The 16,270-nt window shown below is 47.5% G+C and overlaps 8 protein-coding genes across 8 annotated transcripts; 5 read left to right on the top strand and 3 right to left on the bottom strand.

The window, feature by feature from the left end:
- Positions 1-15: 15 nt before the first annotated feature.
- On the top strand, positions 16-690 carry LCP9604111_2389 (uncharacterized protein; the record flags this gene model as incomplete). Its single annotated transcript, XM_039069860.1, has 3 exons — positions 16-125; positions 239-332; positions 454-690. The coding sequence occupies 3 exons, from the start codon at positions 16-18 to the stop codon at positions 688-690; spliced, it is 441 nt and encodes a 146-aa protein (XP_038932516.1).
- A 212-nt stretch (positions 691-902) lies between these two features.
- On the bottom strand, positions 903-2,440 carry LCP9604111_2388 (putative salicylate hydroxylase; the record flags this gene model as incomplete). Its single annotated transcript, XM_039069859.1, has 5 exons — positions 903-1,355; positions 1,411-1,492; positions 1,549-1,864; positions 1,923-2,089; positions 2,142-2,440. The coding sequence occupies 5 exons, from the start codon at positions 2,438-2,440 to the stop codon at positions 903-905; spliced, it is 1,317 nt and encodes a 438-aa protein (XP_038932515.1).
- A 437-nt stretch (positions 2,441-2,877) lies between these two features.
- On the top strand, positions 2,878-3,777 carry LCP9604111_2387 (uncharacterized protein; the record flags this gene model as incomplete). Its single annotated transcript, XM_039069858.1, has 2 exons — positions 2,878-3,401; positions 3,459-3,777. 2 exons carry the CDS (start codon positions 2,878-2,880, stop codon positions 3,775-3,777), a joined length of 843 nt encoding a protein of 280 aa, XP_038932514.1.
- A 1,548-nt stretch (positions 3,778-5,325) lies between these two features.
- LCP9604111_2386 (uncharacterized protein) lies at positions 5,326-5,635 on the top strand (the record flags this gene model as incomplete). Its single annotated transcript, XM_039069857.1, has 2 exons — positions 5,326-5,455; positions 5,517-5,635. The coding sequence occupies 2 exons, from the start codon at positions 5,326-5,328 to the stop codon at positions 5,633-5,635; spliced, it is 249 nt and encodes an 82-aa protein (XP_038932513.1).
- Positions 5,636-7,401: 1,766 nt separating this feature from the next.
- On the top strand, positions 7,402-8,731 carry LCP9604111_2385 (serine/threonine-protein kinase; the record flags this gene model as incomplete). The annotated part of the gene is made up of 3 exons (XM_039069856.1): positions 7,402-7,574; positions 7,630-7,973; positions 8,043-8,731. The coding sequence occupies 3 exons, from the start codon at positions 7,402-7,404 to the stop codon at positions 8,729-8,731; spliced, it is 1,206 nt and encodes a 401-aa protein (XP_038932512.1).
- A 193-nt stretch (positions 8,732-8,924) lies between these two features.
- On the bottom strand, positions 8,925-10,115 carry LCP9604111_2384 (amidohydrolase family protein; the record flags this gene model as incomplete). Its single annotated transcript, XM_039069855.1, has 3 exons — positions 8,925-9,073; positions 9,132-9,609; positions 9,669-10,115. 3 exons carry the CDS (start codon positions 10,113-10,115, stop codon positions 8,925-8,927), a joined length of 1,074 nt encoding a protein of 357 aa, XP_038932511.1.
- Positions 10,116-10,762: 647 nt separating this feature from the next.
- Positions 10,763-12,051, top strand: LCP9604111_2383 (uncharacterized protein; the record flags this gene model as incomplete). The annotated part of the gene is made up of 6 exons (XM_039069854.1): positions 10,763-10,792; positions 10,852-11,032; positions 11,083-11,150; positions 11,219-11,531; positions 11,579-11,639; positions 11,694-12,051. The coding sequence occupies 6 exons, from the start codon at positions 10,763-10,765 to the stop codon at positions 12,049-12,051; spliced, it is 1,011 nt and encodes a 336-aa protein (XP_038932510.1).
- A 998-nt stretch (positions 12,052-13,049) lies between these two features.
- Positions 13,050-15,959, bottom strand: LCP9604111_2382 (chloride channel protein; the record flags this gene model as incomplete). The annotated part of the gene is made up of 7 exons (XM_039069853.1): positions 13,050-13,961; positions 14,021-14,375; positions 14,428-14,753; positions 14,806-14,883; positions 14,934-15,293; positions 15,357-15,424; positions 15,479-15,959. 7 exons carry the CDS (start codon positions 15,957-15,959, stop codon positions 13,050-13,052), a joined length of 2,580 nt encoding a protein of 859 aa, XP_038932509.1.
- Between the last annotated feature and the right edge of the window lie 311 nt (positions 15,960-16,270).

The following is a 16,270-nucleotide window of genomic DNA, read 5'->3' as shown; positions in this document are numbered from 1 at the left end:
ATATCAACCGCAGTCATGTCCACCTCAACGCCTCAGTCAATCCCTCAGTCTTCCACATCCCCCTGGATCGTGCTCGCAATAACGAGCGGCGCCTTCGCTGCATTGAACGGTGTTTTCGCGAAATTGTAGGTGGATTATCTACCCTATAACAAGATAGGAGAAATACTCTATATATACAAGCTAAAAAGCTATATAAGCTATGATCCGTGTAACCACGAACCATGCTAACGTTCCACAGGACCACGGACGACCACACAACGGCCTTCGCGCAATCCCTCGCTCACCTCTTCGGTCTCGAGTCATCGCCTGTGATTGAGATGCTCACTCGAGGTGTATGTTTACACCCCTTCTCTTTGTCTCTGGGCTATGCATGTCTCTGGACTATTTATCTACTACAATATACATGTATAACTGGGTGTTATACTGTAATTCTGTTACTAACGCAATACCCAGGCCTGCCTCGGCTTAAACGTCCTCTGCAACATAATAATGTGGGCACTCTTCACGCGCGCGCTAACGGCTGGCCCCTCGACGGTCAAAGTCTCCATCACGAATACGGCGTCGAATTTCTTGGCGACGGCGCTGCTGGGAATGGTTGTTTTTCAAGAGGCGGTTGGTGGGCTTTGGTGGTTGGGGGCTGGGATGATGGGTGCTGGGTGTATTTTGGTTGGGATGCGGGAAGGGGCCTAGCTTTGGGATGGGTTTGAGGTTAGGTGTTATATAGGTTGTTTGGATCTATAATCTGTAATTGATCTAGAGATTTTGGATACGTTGATGGGATTTGGGTTGGCTTTGGTAGTATGTACGGAAGTGATATCGAGTATGGGGTTTGTAGATGGATCTATAGTATAGCAATAGATGTAGGAGTGACGTATAGCCATCTATCACCACATGATGTGCAATTAAAGAGTCAATCTCCACTCCTCAAAGGCCTTTTGGCAATCCTCCAGCACATCTAGACCAAGGGTTTGCCCCTGCCGAAATGAAGACAGCCATGTCCAATCGCTCTTCCGGGTAACTCCTGCATATCCCAACAGGAAATCCCGGATCATTTGCAAAAAGCCATCTGGGATGTGAAAAAGCTTCCGATTCATGATTGCTCCTTGAACATTTCGGGCTGTGCGTGCTTTTCGGCATTTCTCGTAGAGAGTAAGCACAGCAGCTGTGAGATCTTGAGCTGAAGATCGCGTGGATATTGAGGGATCGCTTCCGGAATTTCTAGGATCCAGATAATGGACCTGCAATAGGCCAAGAAGCTTGCCAATGACTGCTCCGTCTTCGACAGCCATTGCAGCCCCTTGTGCTTGATATGGCAGAGTGGGGTGGCAGGCATCACCAAGCAAGGCAACAGATCCCTAGTAAGTCCTAGTTAGCAAGTTCGTGATTGGAAGGACATAGTATTGTACCGACCTTGGTCCACGATTCAAGCTCGGAGAGGTGTGTCAATTTCCATTTATATACCGATGGCACACACGAAACCAGCTTTTGTAATCTAAAAAGCGAGAAGCATATTAGGAAATTGCAGTCGACTATTCCAAGGGTCCTTACGTTTCATCCCAGTTTGCATAGCTCTCTCGCATCTCCTCAATATCTCCCTGCTCTCTGCGCGAATCCAATGATAAGGTATCGGGCCGCACGAGAACAAGGTTGAACTCATTTCCACCACGGAGAGGATAGAAAATCGTATGCTTCTCCGGTCCCAACCAGCTTGTGACGGCAATTTTCTGACACAGTTTGTTTACTCTTTCATCACCCAAAGACTCCAGCTGCTCTCGTGAAAAGGTTGCTCGATAGGCCATGTCGCCCGTGGGGACTGGAGAATGAGGAGATTCAAGAATAGCCCTTCGGACCGTAGACATTTGACCTTTCCTTGTCAGTAGAGATGGTTAAATATATATTCGACAAAAGATCTATAAACGTACCGTCAGCACCAATCACAATATCTGCCGATATGCGTCTCCCGCCAGCAAGAAGAACGGCTGGCTGCTCGGTGTAAATATTCTCTACTTCTGCCCCCAGTTGAAGGACCGCACCGAGTCGGATTGCCTCATCAAGAAGAATGCGATGATAGTCCACCCGATGAATAATTCTGCAAAGGGTAAGAGTCTGACAATGTCGCGCCAAGGCAATCAACCACGTACATCCACGGCGCCCCGAACTCCTCCGTGATATCGTCCCCAAATGGCATTGATCGCAGAAGACGACCATCTTTGTACCTCCGAAAATCCACTTGTTGCACCTGACTTCCTTGCTCCAGTAGTTGGGGAAGCAGGCCAAAGTCGCACATTATTCTACCGCCATTTGGTGGGATTTGGATTCCTGCTCCAACTTCGTGGACTTTGGGGGACCGCTCGAGGATTTCCACGTCGATGCCCTCACGGCGACAGGCAATTGCACATGCTAGGCCACCTAGACCTCCGCCGACAATAATGACCTTCATGTTCTCCGTTGGTGTCAAAGTGATGTTCAGGGAACTGCGTCAGGTCCGAATTAGGACTAGTGCACATTCCGAGACCACCGTGCAGTTAGTGTGCAGAAATATATCCACGGATGTATAGGACTTTAGGTTCAGTTCATGGGTGACAAGATGGGTTGGTTGCATTGTTATAAGACCGAATAGAAGTTACATATTTTGTGAAGGGGTTGTGGATTGAAACATCCCAAGGTCGCCCCGGATACAACCACACGTAATATCCAAGACGACACGACTTTTCAAAGACACAAGCTATCAACTTAGTATATTTTGTTGTCATTGTGTTTTATTTCTTGAAGGTGTCCCCAAGAGTCGGTGGGCCGGCACGTGACTGAGCGATTTCCCTGTCAGCGGCCTATCTCAGTTCAGACAACTTTTCTCACCAATATCTAGAAGCACACATAATGCAACTATTCTCTTGGCCTCGGTCACATCTTCTAGAGATCGGCGACCAAGATTGGTGCCCATCGTGGCTTCATCGGCACGAGCAACTGGTTCTCACCCAACTGTGGAATCTTCGAGCTCCCGGGTGGAGCCATGGAAATCTTGCGAAACAGGCATGTGTAGTGTTCAAAGAGCATTTTAAAGATCTTTCCTCTTACACAGTTTTGGACATATGTGCCGGTGCCGGTGGGCCTACCCCAGTCCTGGAATCGGAGCTTAATAAAGAGCTCGAATCCGAGGGTAAGGGCCCTGTTCATTTTGTGTTGAGCGATCTTTACCCCCATATTGAAGAGTGGGAGCGAATCTCGAAGAAGCAGCAGAATGTCACTTATATCGAGAGTGCGGTGGATGCTCGAGCTGTTCCTCGATTTGCAGAAAGTTCGAAAAAGGAGTGTCGGATCTTCAACATTTGTTTCCATCACTTCGGAGACGAAGATGCAGCAGGAATACTGAAGAGTGCAATTGAGACCGCCGATTCGTTTATGCAAGTCATCAATCTATTAAAACCACTTGTTATATAAGCTAATCCGATCCCCTTCAGCATATTCGAAATCACGTCACGCGATCTTTGGACTTGTCTATGTTCGCCTTTGGTCTTCTTTTGGACTTTCTTTGTAACTCTTGTTTGGTACTGGGATTCGCCAGTCCATCTCTTTTTCACATTTATTCTGCCCGTAGCGCCTCTGACTATCTTTGTTGATGGGTTTATATCCTGCCTCCGAACTCGCACCACAAAGGAAACCTGGCAACTGCTAGATCAGCCAGATCTTGATCTCACCAACTGGACCTTCCACAGTGGACAAAAGACTGTTCAATTTCCTTTCATCACTTTGTATTACCATGTCGGCATCAAATCATAAGAGGGAAAGGGCTATGTTCATCTAGCTTGTTTTATATGTTTGCCTGCACATCTGTCTGATAATGCAGGTCTTTATTCCTATATATGGCTTGATATAACTCCAAATTACATCTTCTATTCTGCCCTCTTTTTCCATTGTCCGCCTTTGTCATGATTTGGTAATGAAGCTATATATACCTGTGATGATGCCCTATATACCAAAACGGGAGCGGCCTTGATGACCGCATTCTATGCCGTTATCGAGAAACTATCCAGTCCCTTAAACAAGACCGGAGCTTCAATTATCCTCCTTTTCCTTCTCTTCCAACTCACTATTCTCTTTTATTCAACTGTATCTCATCTCAACTCTCTTCCTTCTTTTCTTATCAAGTCCCCTACTCCACGGATCAGTATGAGAACCAACATAGCACGCAAGTCAGGTCTCCATACTCTCCCAGTTGAACTGGTGGCGGAAATTGTCAAGTTTACCGAGTCTCTTGATCTATGCGCTCTTCGACTTACCTGCCGAGCGATTTATCAGAGCAGCCTTCGCCAGTTTGCACACACTTTTGTACACACATTGAGGACCGATCTTTCACCAAATTCACTTGTCCGGGTCGAGGAAGCAGCCAATGACGAGATGTTTTGTCCCTGTGTCCGCAAGCTAGAGATCGTCAGGGATTCAAAGGGCTACCTAGGACCATTATCCCCTGATGCCACATCAAAAAGGATCTATATTCAAGCGTGGTGCGATGTGATAAAACGCCTGTCCAACTGCCGGTCTTTCGAGCTGCACAATTTAAGTTATACAACACCGTACGCGTACAGCCATGGCATCACGCTTGACGAAGCCACTGGTCTTGTTCTCAAAGCCATCGCTAATGAGCAAATTCCGATGGAATATTTCTCAATCAGCATTGTGAAAAGCAGAACCAGAGTGTTTCAGGATAAGCTAACACAATTTGATATTGCCACTTTTGGTATCCCGGCCTTTTCCCACCTCAAGGAACTGTGCTTTGCAATCCCCGATGCCGAGACCAAGACTATACATTGGATGGCGAAAATGATCCAATGTGCCAAATCTCTCAGAAAGCTGACGATTATTTTCAACTGGAAGTGCGAATCAACTTTCCTTCTCTCCCAGCTTTCGTCGGCTGGGTGCTTGCCAGAACTGCAAGAATTGACTTTCTCGCGAATGTCATTCGAATCTTCGGCTGCTTTGGGCATCTTTCTTTACAGTATTCAAGATTCTATTCGCCATGTGACATTTTCTTTTGTACAACTGGAGCTTGGGGGCTGGCGGTCCATTCTCCGCGAGTTGGGTGGAGGCTCGTACCAGCTTGACAGTGTGATTCTGCATAGTGTACTTGAAGCGAATGGGTTTTTGAACTTTAGGAAAATTCCAGAATACTCCCTCGCGGAAATTTCGCTAGACAAGAGACTATATCGTCCGTTCCAATTTTGCTTTGTTAAAACGGAGCATACGGGCTTCAGCTACTCGGGTCCGGCTTTACCAAAGGTTTTACAGAGAGTGGCTGCCCTTGCAGAGCTGCCCTAGGGAAATTTGGTAATGCTCTCGGCACGGACAGACTACGGAGTCTGGTACGGTGAAAATGAGGAGGTTGCTTTAAATGTTATCATTGTGGAAGCGAAGAAGACGGATTCAGAGTCGGGCGTGGCCCAAGCCCTAGGGTATATGGGTAAGTGGTTGACAATATCCATTAAAGTAAACTTGGCTAGGGATGCTGACTGATTTAACAGGCTATATACCGAGAGAAGAAGTGCATCCCCAAGCAAGACTACATACGGCAGTAAAAATTCAAGAAACTCGCAAGGAAATTTTCGATCTCGACGAGTTGTTTGCTAGTTTATCATGCTAGCCTTGACTACTTGCTCAGAAGCCATACGCCGAAGTCATTGACAACACTTCGGTAAAGAGGATATCCTCGGAAGTGCTTTATGTTTGTAATCAAATCTTGTAGGTACCCGCGTACCGATAACTTCTTTCTCATATAATCACAGGATATCAACTAGCATGGAAGTTCTCGTGATCTAAACAGCCTTTCCATTTCTACCAACATGTTTAACGGTGACATGCTGTCCATTAGAATCTTCGTAGACGACCGTAACGTGTTCCGGTGCGTTGGGGTCTGTACCACCAGTGTGCCAAGTGTTTTCTCCTCTTTTCGAATGTAAGTTGTGAGCTGAGAGGGGGAGAGAAAGGGGGGTCACGAGCTCAGGTCTCGGAGTACAGTTCACTCTTGCGGAGGCTATATCTCTAGTGTCCGTCTTGCTGTATGCAATCACTGCTTGGTCCACTGAGTCGGTCCGTTTGATAGGATTCGTGTATTCGACATCATTAGCGCTTGTGAGCATGACTCAGGAGAGTTGTATAACATATACGGGTTAGAAGGATTGGATGTCAAACGGCCGAAGAGGAAAACTTGCGAAAAGATTTACTATTCAATTATAGAGGTGGGAGTGAACAAGACATATACATATATCTATTTCATCGTATGCTGCGGGGCACGAGGCCCAGCCTTGTACATAGGTATCATTATCTACTCCGTACCAGCCATCTGTTTGACCTGGGGATGCAAAAGTTGGCCAGCAGTGCTGCACACAAATAAAGATGTTGCTTGTTCGTATTCGTGGATTTTCTTCCGCTTATAATTATTTTTGACTAGCTACATATTTGGGCGGTTTTACTCGTATTTGATCTGTGCTAAGACTGCTGGATATATAGGCACGTCGTGTCACCTGGCTCCGGGAGCGCGATTGTTGAGAGACGCTGTCTCGTCCGATACTGATCCTGGGTAATTCTGTGCGATGTGCTTGGGAATGCATCATCGTAAAGTCTTCTGCTGGATGGTGATTAGGATTCCTAACCTGTAAGTTCCATTTATCATAACTTTGATTGCACATAGCCTAATCGGGGATCTAGTTCACCGAGTGGGCTTGATTTTCGTCATTTTGGTCTATCTGGGGCATTGTGTCTATCGAAATAGCTTTAGAGTTGTCGATCCAGTTTGACACCGCTACGCCTTTTCTATGCTTACAATCTGCATTATCTATCGCAGGAATGCATTTTAATTCGGACTGCATTTAGTCCTTTTCAACCGACGGACTCCGTAGGAATGAATAGATTAGACCATTTTACAATTTCAATTTCATAATTACAAAGTAGTAATCCATTGCAAGGGTACCATTCAATACATGCACGCTCAGACCTAACTATATACATAGGGCTCTAGGGCTGACTTACTGTACTAGCTACTCCGTACAGAACCCCCTTTGGACTTGGAAGACTAATCAACGTTGACAATTGGCTCACGACTTTAGTGCAATAATATAGAAGTGGATTGTGTCAAACAAATATATAAAGGAATATGGACCTGCGCATTTTCAGTAGTACTTGAGTCTTGACCTCATGAACGTTCGTTGGGCTGACTTTACCGCCCAGAAACCACGCCAGTCTTATTTGGACGAACTGAATCGACCCCCTTGAGAAGACATCTAGGGATAAGAGGCGTAGCCAAGTCTATTTGCATATTTTCACTATTGTCTGCCGCTGCAACTGTGACTCCTGCTGAGCTTCAGCTTTTCAACTCTCACCTTCATTACGGACGTCGTTCTATTCTCCGAGATGCCCGACAATACCAACGACAATATCGAGGAAGGCACGCAGGTGTACCGACCGGGAGGATTTCACCCTGTTTATATCAATGATGTCTTTAAAGACCGGTACAAGGTCCTGAATAAGATTGGATATGGTGTCTATTCGACAGTCTGGCTTGTCAGAGACCTACAGCCGGTACAGTGAGTAGAATCTTTTTAGAAAAAGGGAATAAATAGAGATAACACACGCAAACAGACCTGGCATTGAAAATGAGTTCCGAGCTCTGAAGGTGCTCAGCGCCGAGTGTTATGATGGCACGCAAGCCCCCATTTTCGAACGGGAGATCTTGACTCATCTCCAGAACGGGGACCGCAATCAGCTGGGCTACAACCACGTCTGCCATCTGCTAGATGACTTTGAGCACCACGGACCTAATGGAACTCACGTCTGCTTGGTTTTTGAGCTGATGGGCGAGACGCTACGGAGCTTCGGCGCTTGGTTCATTGAAAGTAGACTTCCGAACTCGGTGATGCGCAGGTTCACCATCCAACTCCTACTGGCGCTTGATTTTGCTCACGAACATCATGTTATTCATACAGGTATGATATGCTCTTTCATCCTTGGTCATTATGATATATGACATGCTAATATTTCTTGTCTACGATCAGATATAAAACCGGATAACATTTTCGTCAAGTTTAGGGATTTTTCCCTTATAGAATCTGGTTATCTGGCCGAGGTCGCCATTCCCAAACAGAATCGGTCCGAGGAACAGTACTCAGTCATCCCCTCAATCCCCTTACGCCGCTATTACTTCAACGAAACTGACAATACGCGCGTTGCTGAATTTGATATTGCCCTTGGAGACTGGGGCGTCTCCAGCTGGGAAGACCGACATCTCAGCGAGATTATACAGCCTGTAGCGCTTCGATCTCCCGAAGTTCTAATACAGGCCCCGTGGGACGCGAGCACCGACTGGTGGAACCTCGGGTGTGTCGTATTCGAGGTCTTCCGGGCAGTTCGCATGTTCAGCGGATCGGCCCCGCCAGACGGCCATTATGAGCTCAAGGAACACTTACGAGAGATTGTGGATCTATTCGGGCCATTTCCTAAGGAGCTTTTAGGGAGAGGAAACAAGGACATTGTTCAGGACATATTTGATGATAATGGCCGGATCAAGAACTCGCTGCCAATGAACCGGCCGGGGCTGGCGTCGGAAGCATTCCTGCCAGGTCTCGACCAAGGCGTCAGGGATGAGTTCGTCTCCTTTTTGCACGCGATGATGAAAATCAATCCCACTGATCGAATTTCCGCTGAGGACCTCTTGCGACACCCTTGGCTGGGTGCACTTCGGTAAAAGGAGTTCTTTTAGGCATCTAAGCCTGATGCATAATCAAGACAGCTCTCCTGCACTTTGCATGAGTACTTGATAGACACCGGAAGACACAAAAAAACGAAATGAATTATATAAGAATAGTGTTAACTGCGAATGCGGTGATTAAAAAAGCTGTTCTATGTTAATAATCTACAAGCAATGCCTAATATACATCTCAACTGAGCTTCAAAGCTTTGATGATCCGCGGAAAGATCGTCAAGGCATTCAGAGTATCGATCTGACTCATCTCCACCGCGGTAAAGTTACCATTACCCTCAATCGCGGCTAATCCCGACGTTGCCTGGGAGACAGGAACATACGGATCTGTATGTGTTATTATACTGCAGCTGTTTTGGGGCTGTTACTGGCACTGCCCACTTACAGTCAGTTCCAGTCACAATCTGATCCACGCCAACAAAGCTCTTCAAAGCCGTCAACTGAATAGCAGAAGTCGAGGAAGCGGTATCAAAATAATATCCGGCGAGTTGCGCCAGGGATTCAACGACCGACAGCCCACCCAACCAGGAAAGGGAGGCCATGCCGGCGATTCGGGTGGCCAAGAATGGGATTGCACCACCACCGTGGGCAAAGATCATCTTGATATCCGGATATTGTGCACGTTGACCAGTCAGCAGCAGGTTCTCAATGGCACGCACGGTGTCGAAAGGATACTCGGTCATCGGGATGGGCCAGCCTTGGGCGACGGATGTGCAGTCTGGAGAAGCTGGGTGAACAAACACGCTGGCATTGCGTTTGTGCAAGGCCGAGAAAACAGGGTCAAGGGCTTTGTCACCCAAATACGTCCCATTGGCGTTGGTGTACAGCCCCACGCCAACAAACCCGAGCGTATCCAGGCAAAACTACGAATTCCAAGTTAGATTTGACCAGATAATCTACTAGGGGAAGAAAAGAAGGGTACCTTCAACTCCTCGACCGCCTCGCCGACGTAAGGGAGAGGGAGAAGGCAGAGGGCTCCAAGTCGAGTCGGATGAGTTCGAGAATACTTATGAAGCAGGAGGTTGACGCTGCGAGCCAAGGATTTGGCCTTTTTGGCATCTTTTAGGAAGAAGACGCCAGGGGCGCTGACACTGATTGTCGAATAATTAACTCCAAGGCTGTCCATGGTGCTAATGTGTGCATCCAATGTCCAATCTGGGACAGGGAAGCCATCTGTATACAAAGTACCATTCTTGACTGGGTAGCCTGCAGAGATCAATTCCTCCTTCCAAATCGACGGAACGACATGGGAATGAACATCGATCTTATAGTTCGAGCCAAGGGAATCACTGATGGCATGGCTGCTAGCTAGACATGCCAGGGGAATTGTTAGCAGGAGGTTCTGCAAAAGAGAAGGCATCAGGATCATTGAACGTCGAGAAGTGTGTGTATTGTAAACAAAGTGAAACCAAAAAAGGCTATTCAGAGTAGATTAATTTTCTACAAGGATTATAACATCCCTTTTATTGCCCAGCCCAAGCAATCGGAAGGTGTAATTTCTTTTTAAAGTGCCAAGGTGATAAAGGTGGATCGTTCATTACTACTACTCCGTACTAGCAGATCCTGTAGAATATAACTGGTGATAACACCGAGGTTAGCGCCCTTGTCCAAGCGCTTCACACTGGCATTCGCTCCCTGCAGTCTGCTTATCCACCGGGATAAAACGCCGGATCTATGCCTCGACATCCGCATGCAAGCCGGCCACGCAAGCACACATAGTAAATGCGGTAAATTACAACTTGATGCTCGCATGTGAAATATGCTAGAGTCTTTCCTAGTAGTAACTAGCTCAATCCTTAAGCGAAAGCAAGACGGGCGGAGATTACGACAGCCGGTCTCTGTGATTAGATTAAATTAGTGTTTGGGGGCCACCCGGAAGTATGATTTATGCCCGAAAGAATAAGCCCTAGATCCATGGGTGCAAAAGGCCAATGCATACCTCGAAGGATCCCGGGGATAAAAATTAGTTCATATGGGGCCTAAGACCCGTCCTCTTTTCAAGGACATCAACATATTATGGAGACGCTCTTTCAGACGCGATCTGATGTAAGTAAAGGCTCAGAGGAAGAGCAGTCTCCCAGAGCTTTCTCTAACTGTCTCTTTAGGTTGAGAACCGTGGGCCTATATTGCTGATCATCAACGGCACGGTGACGGGCCTCGCGGCACTCATTGTAGGCCTTCGTACAATTTCGAGGATCTTCATCGTGAAAATGTTTGGCCTAGACGACTGGATAATGGTGACTGCGACGGTTCTGGCAATTGTGAACGTGGTGGTTGCGGGACTTGGTACGCCTTCTACTTCTTATATGGTTAATTCGTCTCTTATATGTGAGTAGGAGTCAGGTATGGAACAGGAAAGCATAAATGGGATCTCGTTAAAGCAGATGTGCTACCTTCGGCGAAGGTATGGGCAGAATGATAACTGTCATAACGCAATTGGAAAGAAGAGGCTAACCAGTCTCAACAATATAGATTCGATACGTGACTCACATTATTTATACCTTAATCAGCGGTCTGATCAAAGTATCAATCTGTCTGCTATACCTACGCGTATTCCCTAACATCCGAGTAATCTGCCTTGGAACCATCGCACTCGTCACGGCCATGAGCGTCGCCATTATCCTCGCAACGATATTCCAGTGTACCCCGGTCAATGCCGTCTTCGATGAACAGAAATATGAACATCATACCTGCTTTGCATCTATCCCATTTTGGTATGCGGGTGCCGCGCTTTCTCTGGTGACGGATATTTGGATTCTTCTCTTGCCACTGAGAACAGTTCTAGGTTTGTGGTCACCGATTCGCTCTAGTTATTACTCTAATCAATTTCAGGTCTTCATCTCAAAACTAGCAAGAAATTTGCCGTCGCTGCTTTGCTATCACTAGGGTCGTTGTATGTCCAGGGCGTGATTTAATTTGATATGCATTAGTGCTAACTAGATAAAAGTGCGTGTATAGCCAGCATTGTGCGGATAGTCTACATTGTGAAATTATACCAAAGCTCAGACCCCTCCTGGGACACCTTTGGGATCTCTATTTCTTCGGGAATCGAGATAGCTGTCGCTATCATCGCTGCTAGCATCCCGGCAACCAATCCGATCATGAATAAGCTGTTTCCAAGGCTATTTCCAAGCAGCTCTGGCGGCTCACAGTCAGCCAGTCGCCGAGGCTATCATCCAGGTAGTCGAATTGAAAGTACTTCACGCCGCTATCAAAGTAATAGCATTCCGCTCTCACGTTTCACAAGGAGACAAGGAAGTGATACGGATGATGAGTCTACGAAAGCGATAATGCATGCAAACTGACCATGATATGAAAAGCCTTGAAGGCAACTAGGAGAGAGAATAAGACTGTATTGTATATATCGACAGGACTCGCTCGGAAAAAAACAAGAGGAAGGGAAGAGGAAAGACGATGAACTAAATAATGATATTGAGAAAGAATATGTACATATACGGGGCTCATCGAATTATCCAGACCCAGGATATCTTGCTTCCCCTATCAACCTTACTTAGCCTTTAAAAGGGCTGCTCAATCCAACGTCCAGGAAATTGCCCATAGCGTTCGTGCTGTAACTCCGTCTGAATAGTGCGGGGTTGTTGAGATGGTTTCATTGTCTGGGAATATTCATCGTAGACCCGGTCAAGATTGAATAATTGAAGCGAAGCGGAGCAATATTAAATCACTCTTAGGTGTGTGTCATATGACCAAGGAGTAGTTACGGAGTATGGGTGATAGGGTTTTATGCACAAGTCCCAAAATGGCTAGCTCGTTAATTATGCACCAATAAAAATGCATTTATACCATAGGGTTACCCCACATACTGCATTAGGCATATAAATGCCAAGATCCATGTAACAACTCATGTAAATGAAGGAATTGGCGAGGGATGCGGCTGAAGCTGAACTTGAAGCTACATTACCGGCCAGATATGTTACTCCCGGGAGATGGTATTTAGACAGCTTGGTGGCTATAGGTGTAATGAGGTCGGTATGTTGTGGTCGGAGGACTGGACGGTGGCTGGTCACGAGATCTTTTAGCAGGTTTGGGGGATGGAACTCGTTTGCCAAGGCCCCGAGATGAACAATCCTAAGTCCTGATAACCTCCGTATCAGAGAATTTAGTTGAGGCAAGTGTAGATTATATTAGGCGAATATGGGAAATTCCAGTTCTTGCCTCCGTTGGCTTAAACACATAAGAGCTTGCAATTATGGGAAATAGATGAGCAAGCAACGTTCCGTATGTAGCAAATAACTCTCTATCATTGTAACGTATAAACGTGGCAACATAGCGATCCCGCATTTCATATCATCGGCCGGTCTTCTCTGTCCTCCAATTCTACCACCGCGTCATCATCCCTCCCTTCGAGAATATCCGAATGCTCCGGTTGCCTAGGCATCGTGCGGTCACGCGGTCGGACCGGCCGGCGAGAGATCTTACCAGACACAAACGCAGCGGCAGTCTGGATGAGCCGCCACAAGCGATCTTCCAGTGTTTCAGGGGCAGGGTTGTTCAGCTGCCCACCAAGCGCACTATATTGAGAAGAACTCGTTGCGGCCAGTGTATGTTCCTCGGCTTCGACCTTGAATTGATACTTCAAGCAGTCCTTGACGGTGACCAAGCCGATTAGTTTGCCGCGGTGCTCGACGAGAATGACTCGCGGGCCCATCTTCTTGAAAATCTCCATGACCGTTTCGAGAGGATGGCGCGGGTGAACGGTCAGTGGCGTGTGGTCGACATATCGCGAGAAATCCACGAAAGAAGCCCCCACACTCCTCTGAATTGCATCGAATGTATCTGATGACCGAGAGTGGTGCGAGACGGACGCCCTGCGTGCAACGGCTGCCTCGGCTGCATCTTTGGTGAACACGCACCGGGCATTTGGCGCAACCATTCCCTGGTTGCGGGCGCGGTCGATCGCGTATCGGAGTTCGGTTCGGCCGATGTATCCAACTAGGGTTTTGGAAGTGCGGTCCTCCACGACAGGGAAGCCTTGGAATTTGTTGTCGTTTAGGAGATGCTCTGCTTCGCGGACGGGGAAATCCGATGCTGGTACCGAGAGCGGGCCTGTGGTCATTGCATGAGATACGGGTACGTTGAAGACGTGGTCCTCCTTGTTGTCTAGGAATGGGAACCCGTTGAACCATATCATTCGATCGGCGATACCGCCACTGCCGAATCGATCGCCAACGGCTTTGGTGACGCCTACCACAATCTGTAAAAGGACAGTCAGGATGGTTGAATGAGGTAATGCAATTTAGAATGAAGACTTACCATGGTCGGTAGAATGTAGGTTAGTGCACCAGTCAACTCGAACATGATGACCGTTACAGAAATGGTCAAATGCATGATTCCACTGAGGGCTGCCCCGGCTCCCAGGAACGCATATGTTCCCGGTGTAATACAAGGGACATCTGGATCACACGAGGCGAAGAATGCCGATTGGGGAAATGATTCATGTAATGCCTGTACCATGATTCCAATCATGCGGCCGAATGAAGCCCCCACAGCCATCGAAGGCACGAAGATACCGGCTGGCACCTTGCACCCGTAGGAAATAATAACTAACACAGTGCGAAGGACAGTCGCAATAGCTAGCGAGAAGACCATCGACCATCTGTTCTTGGACCTGCAATGAGTTAGTGGTGTTCTTTCATGCATATGGAGGCGAATAATCATACTCGCATAGTCCATGATAGTCATGGCCACCCTCGCATTCGCGGAATAAGATCTCCATCATTGCGGTCATGTTGATCTTCAGAAACATGTTGGGGTAGCACAGTACTGCAGTAAGTCCCGCGAGAACAACCGACTCGGTTATAGGCCACTGTGAGAGGTATTTCTTGCGGAACGCGGCCATTCGAAGGTTCCATTTCATTACAAATGCACCGTAAAGTCCACCGAAGACGCCAAGACCAATAAAGAAGATGAACTCGAAAAAGTGCCATGTGCGATCATATTCCACTTGGAACATGACCAATTGACCAGTCCGGAAAGGATTGACAGCCTAGAATGGATCAGGTGTGGTCCAGACTCAATTGACAATATGGGAAACGTACCGCTAGCACACTGGTTGCCACCAAGGCACAGAAATAGCTGCGCCAAAGAGTCTTGAGGGGAAAATAGTTTGCCATTTCCTATTGACTGTCAGCTTACGTCCTATCAACTAGTGCACGATTGAACTCACCTCCAGGGAGAAAAGCACGCCTCCAATTGGACTGCCAAAGGCGACAGCCACGCCAGCTGCCGCTGAGGCAGTCAAGATTTCTCTCGTTTTCGATGCATTTTGTTTGTATTTGCCGAAAAATCGTGATATCACGTTTCCGGTACACACAGCAAAATGCACGCTAGGCCCCTCTTTTCCAACAGACAAGCCCGACGCAATAGCTAGTGGAAGGGCAATTGACTTGATTAGGAGAGTCCATGCCCCTAGGAAGCCCTTCATGACGAAGCCGGCAATAATGCATTTGATCTCTGAGATACCAGAGCCTGCAGCGTACGGCGCAAATGATTTGACCAGGACTCCAGCGATAGATGAAAGTACCAACTGTCTTCCGAATTAGCCTATGAGTTCATAGTTTCTCGAGTACTAGCCGGGCACACGTCTTACCGCGCCAAAGAAATAGAAAACATAATTTAACAGCCACCACGAAGTCCAATTCTTCCACTCGGGGCAGCCTATTATGGAAAAAGTTAGTTTACAAGAAGCGCTGTAGAACCTCCCGAACATACCATTCTCGGCACCCCAGCAGCAGAAAGACTCATTAAGGTAGAATGCGGTAGTACAATGGCCCAGCTTAATATCAGAGAGCCATTCCGTGATGATATTGAGCACAGCCGAGTTTAATCCGATTGCCAAGCCCACAAGCGTAACAACAAGCCATGCCTGGCCTGCATCGTATGACTCGTACATTTTCCGTCTCCAGCCAAGGATGCCTTCCTGATCCCAGAATCCAGTGCCACTGCGCCGTTTCGCGCGTCGCCGTGACTGCTCATAGACTGCATCTTGGACCCAGTCTATTGTGGTAAAATCTTCATATCGCTTGATCCCACTAATCTCTTCTGGGATGGCGGGTGCTTCCTGGTTGTCGGAATCGCCTCGTCGGTCGACGGGGGAGGGAACAGAACGACTGGGTGGCATTCGCGGGCTGCGCCGCTCTCTTGAAACTGAAAGGGACCTATTAAAGGTCGTGGAGGGGCGTGTAGAGGTCATAACATTGGTCGAGGAGGTAGGGTCAGCATAGTCGATTTAGAGTTGACTCGATGATCTGTCTATGTCCCCGATGGACGCCGCGCTCTTTGATGTGAGAAGAGGAACTCTCGAATTCGAAGTCCGATCCCTCTAGGGTGCTTCTTTAACGCGCTATAGGCGACAATTCAGGGGACGAGGGTGAATGAAGCTCTTGAAAGTAGATGATGTGACAAAGCGAAGTCGCCAAGTACACTTGAGTCGATAACGGAGAGCCTCCTTAGATAACGCGGCCACGCGTTTCACTCGTTTCACTCTTCTCGACTCCACGCTCG

The sequence above is a fragment of the Penicillium roqueforti genome (assembly GCF_015533775.1).
Source record: "Penicillium roqueforti strain LCP96 04111 chromosome Unknown scaffold_02, whole genome shotgun sequence".
Lineage (NCBI taxonomy): Eukaryota > Fungi > Ascomycota > Eurotiomycetes > Eurotiales > Aspergillaceae > Penicillium > Penicillium roqueforti.
The sequence above is the reverse complement of the archived record's forward strand: the minus strand, read 5'-3'. Positions and strand labels throughout refer to the sequence as shown.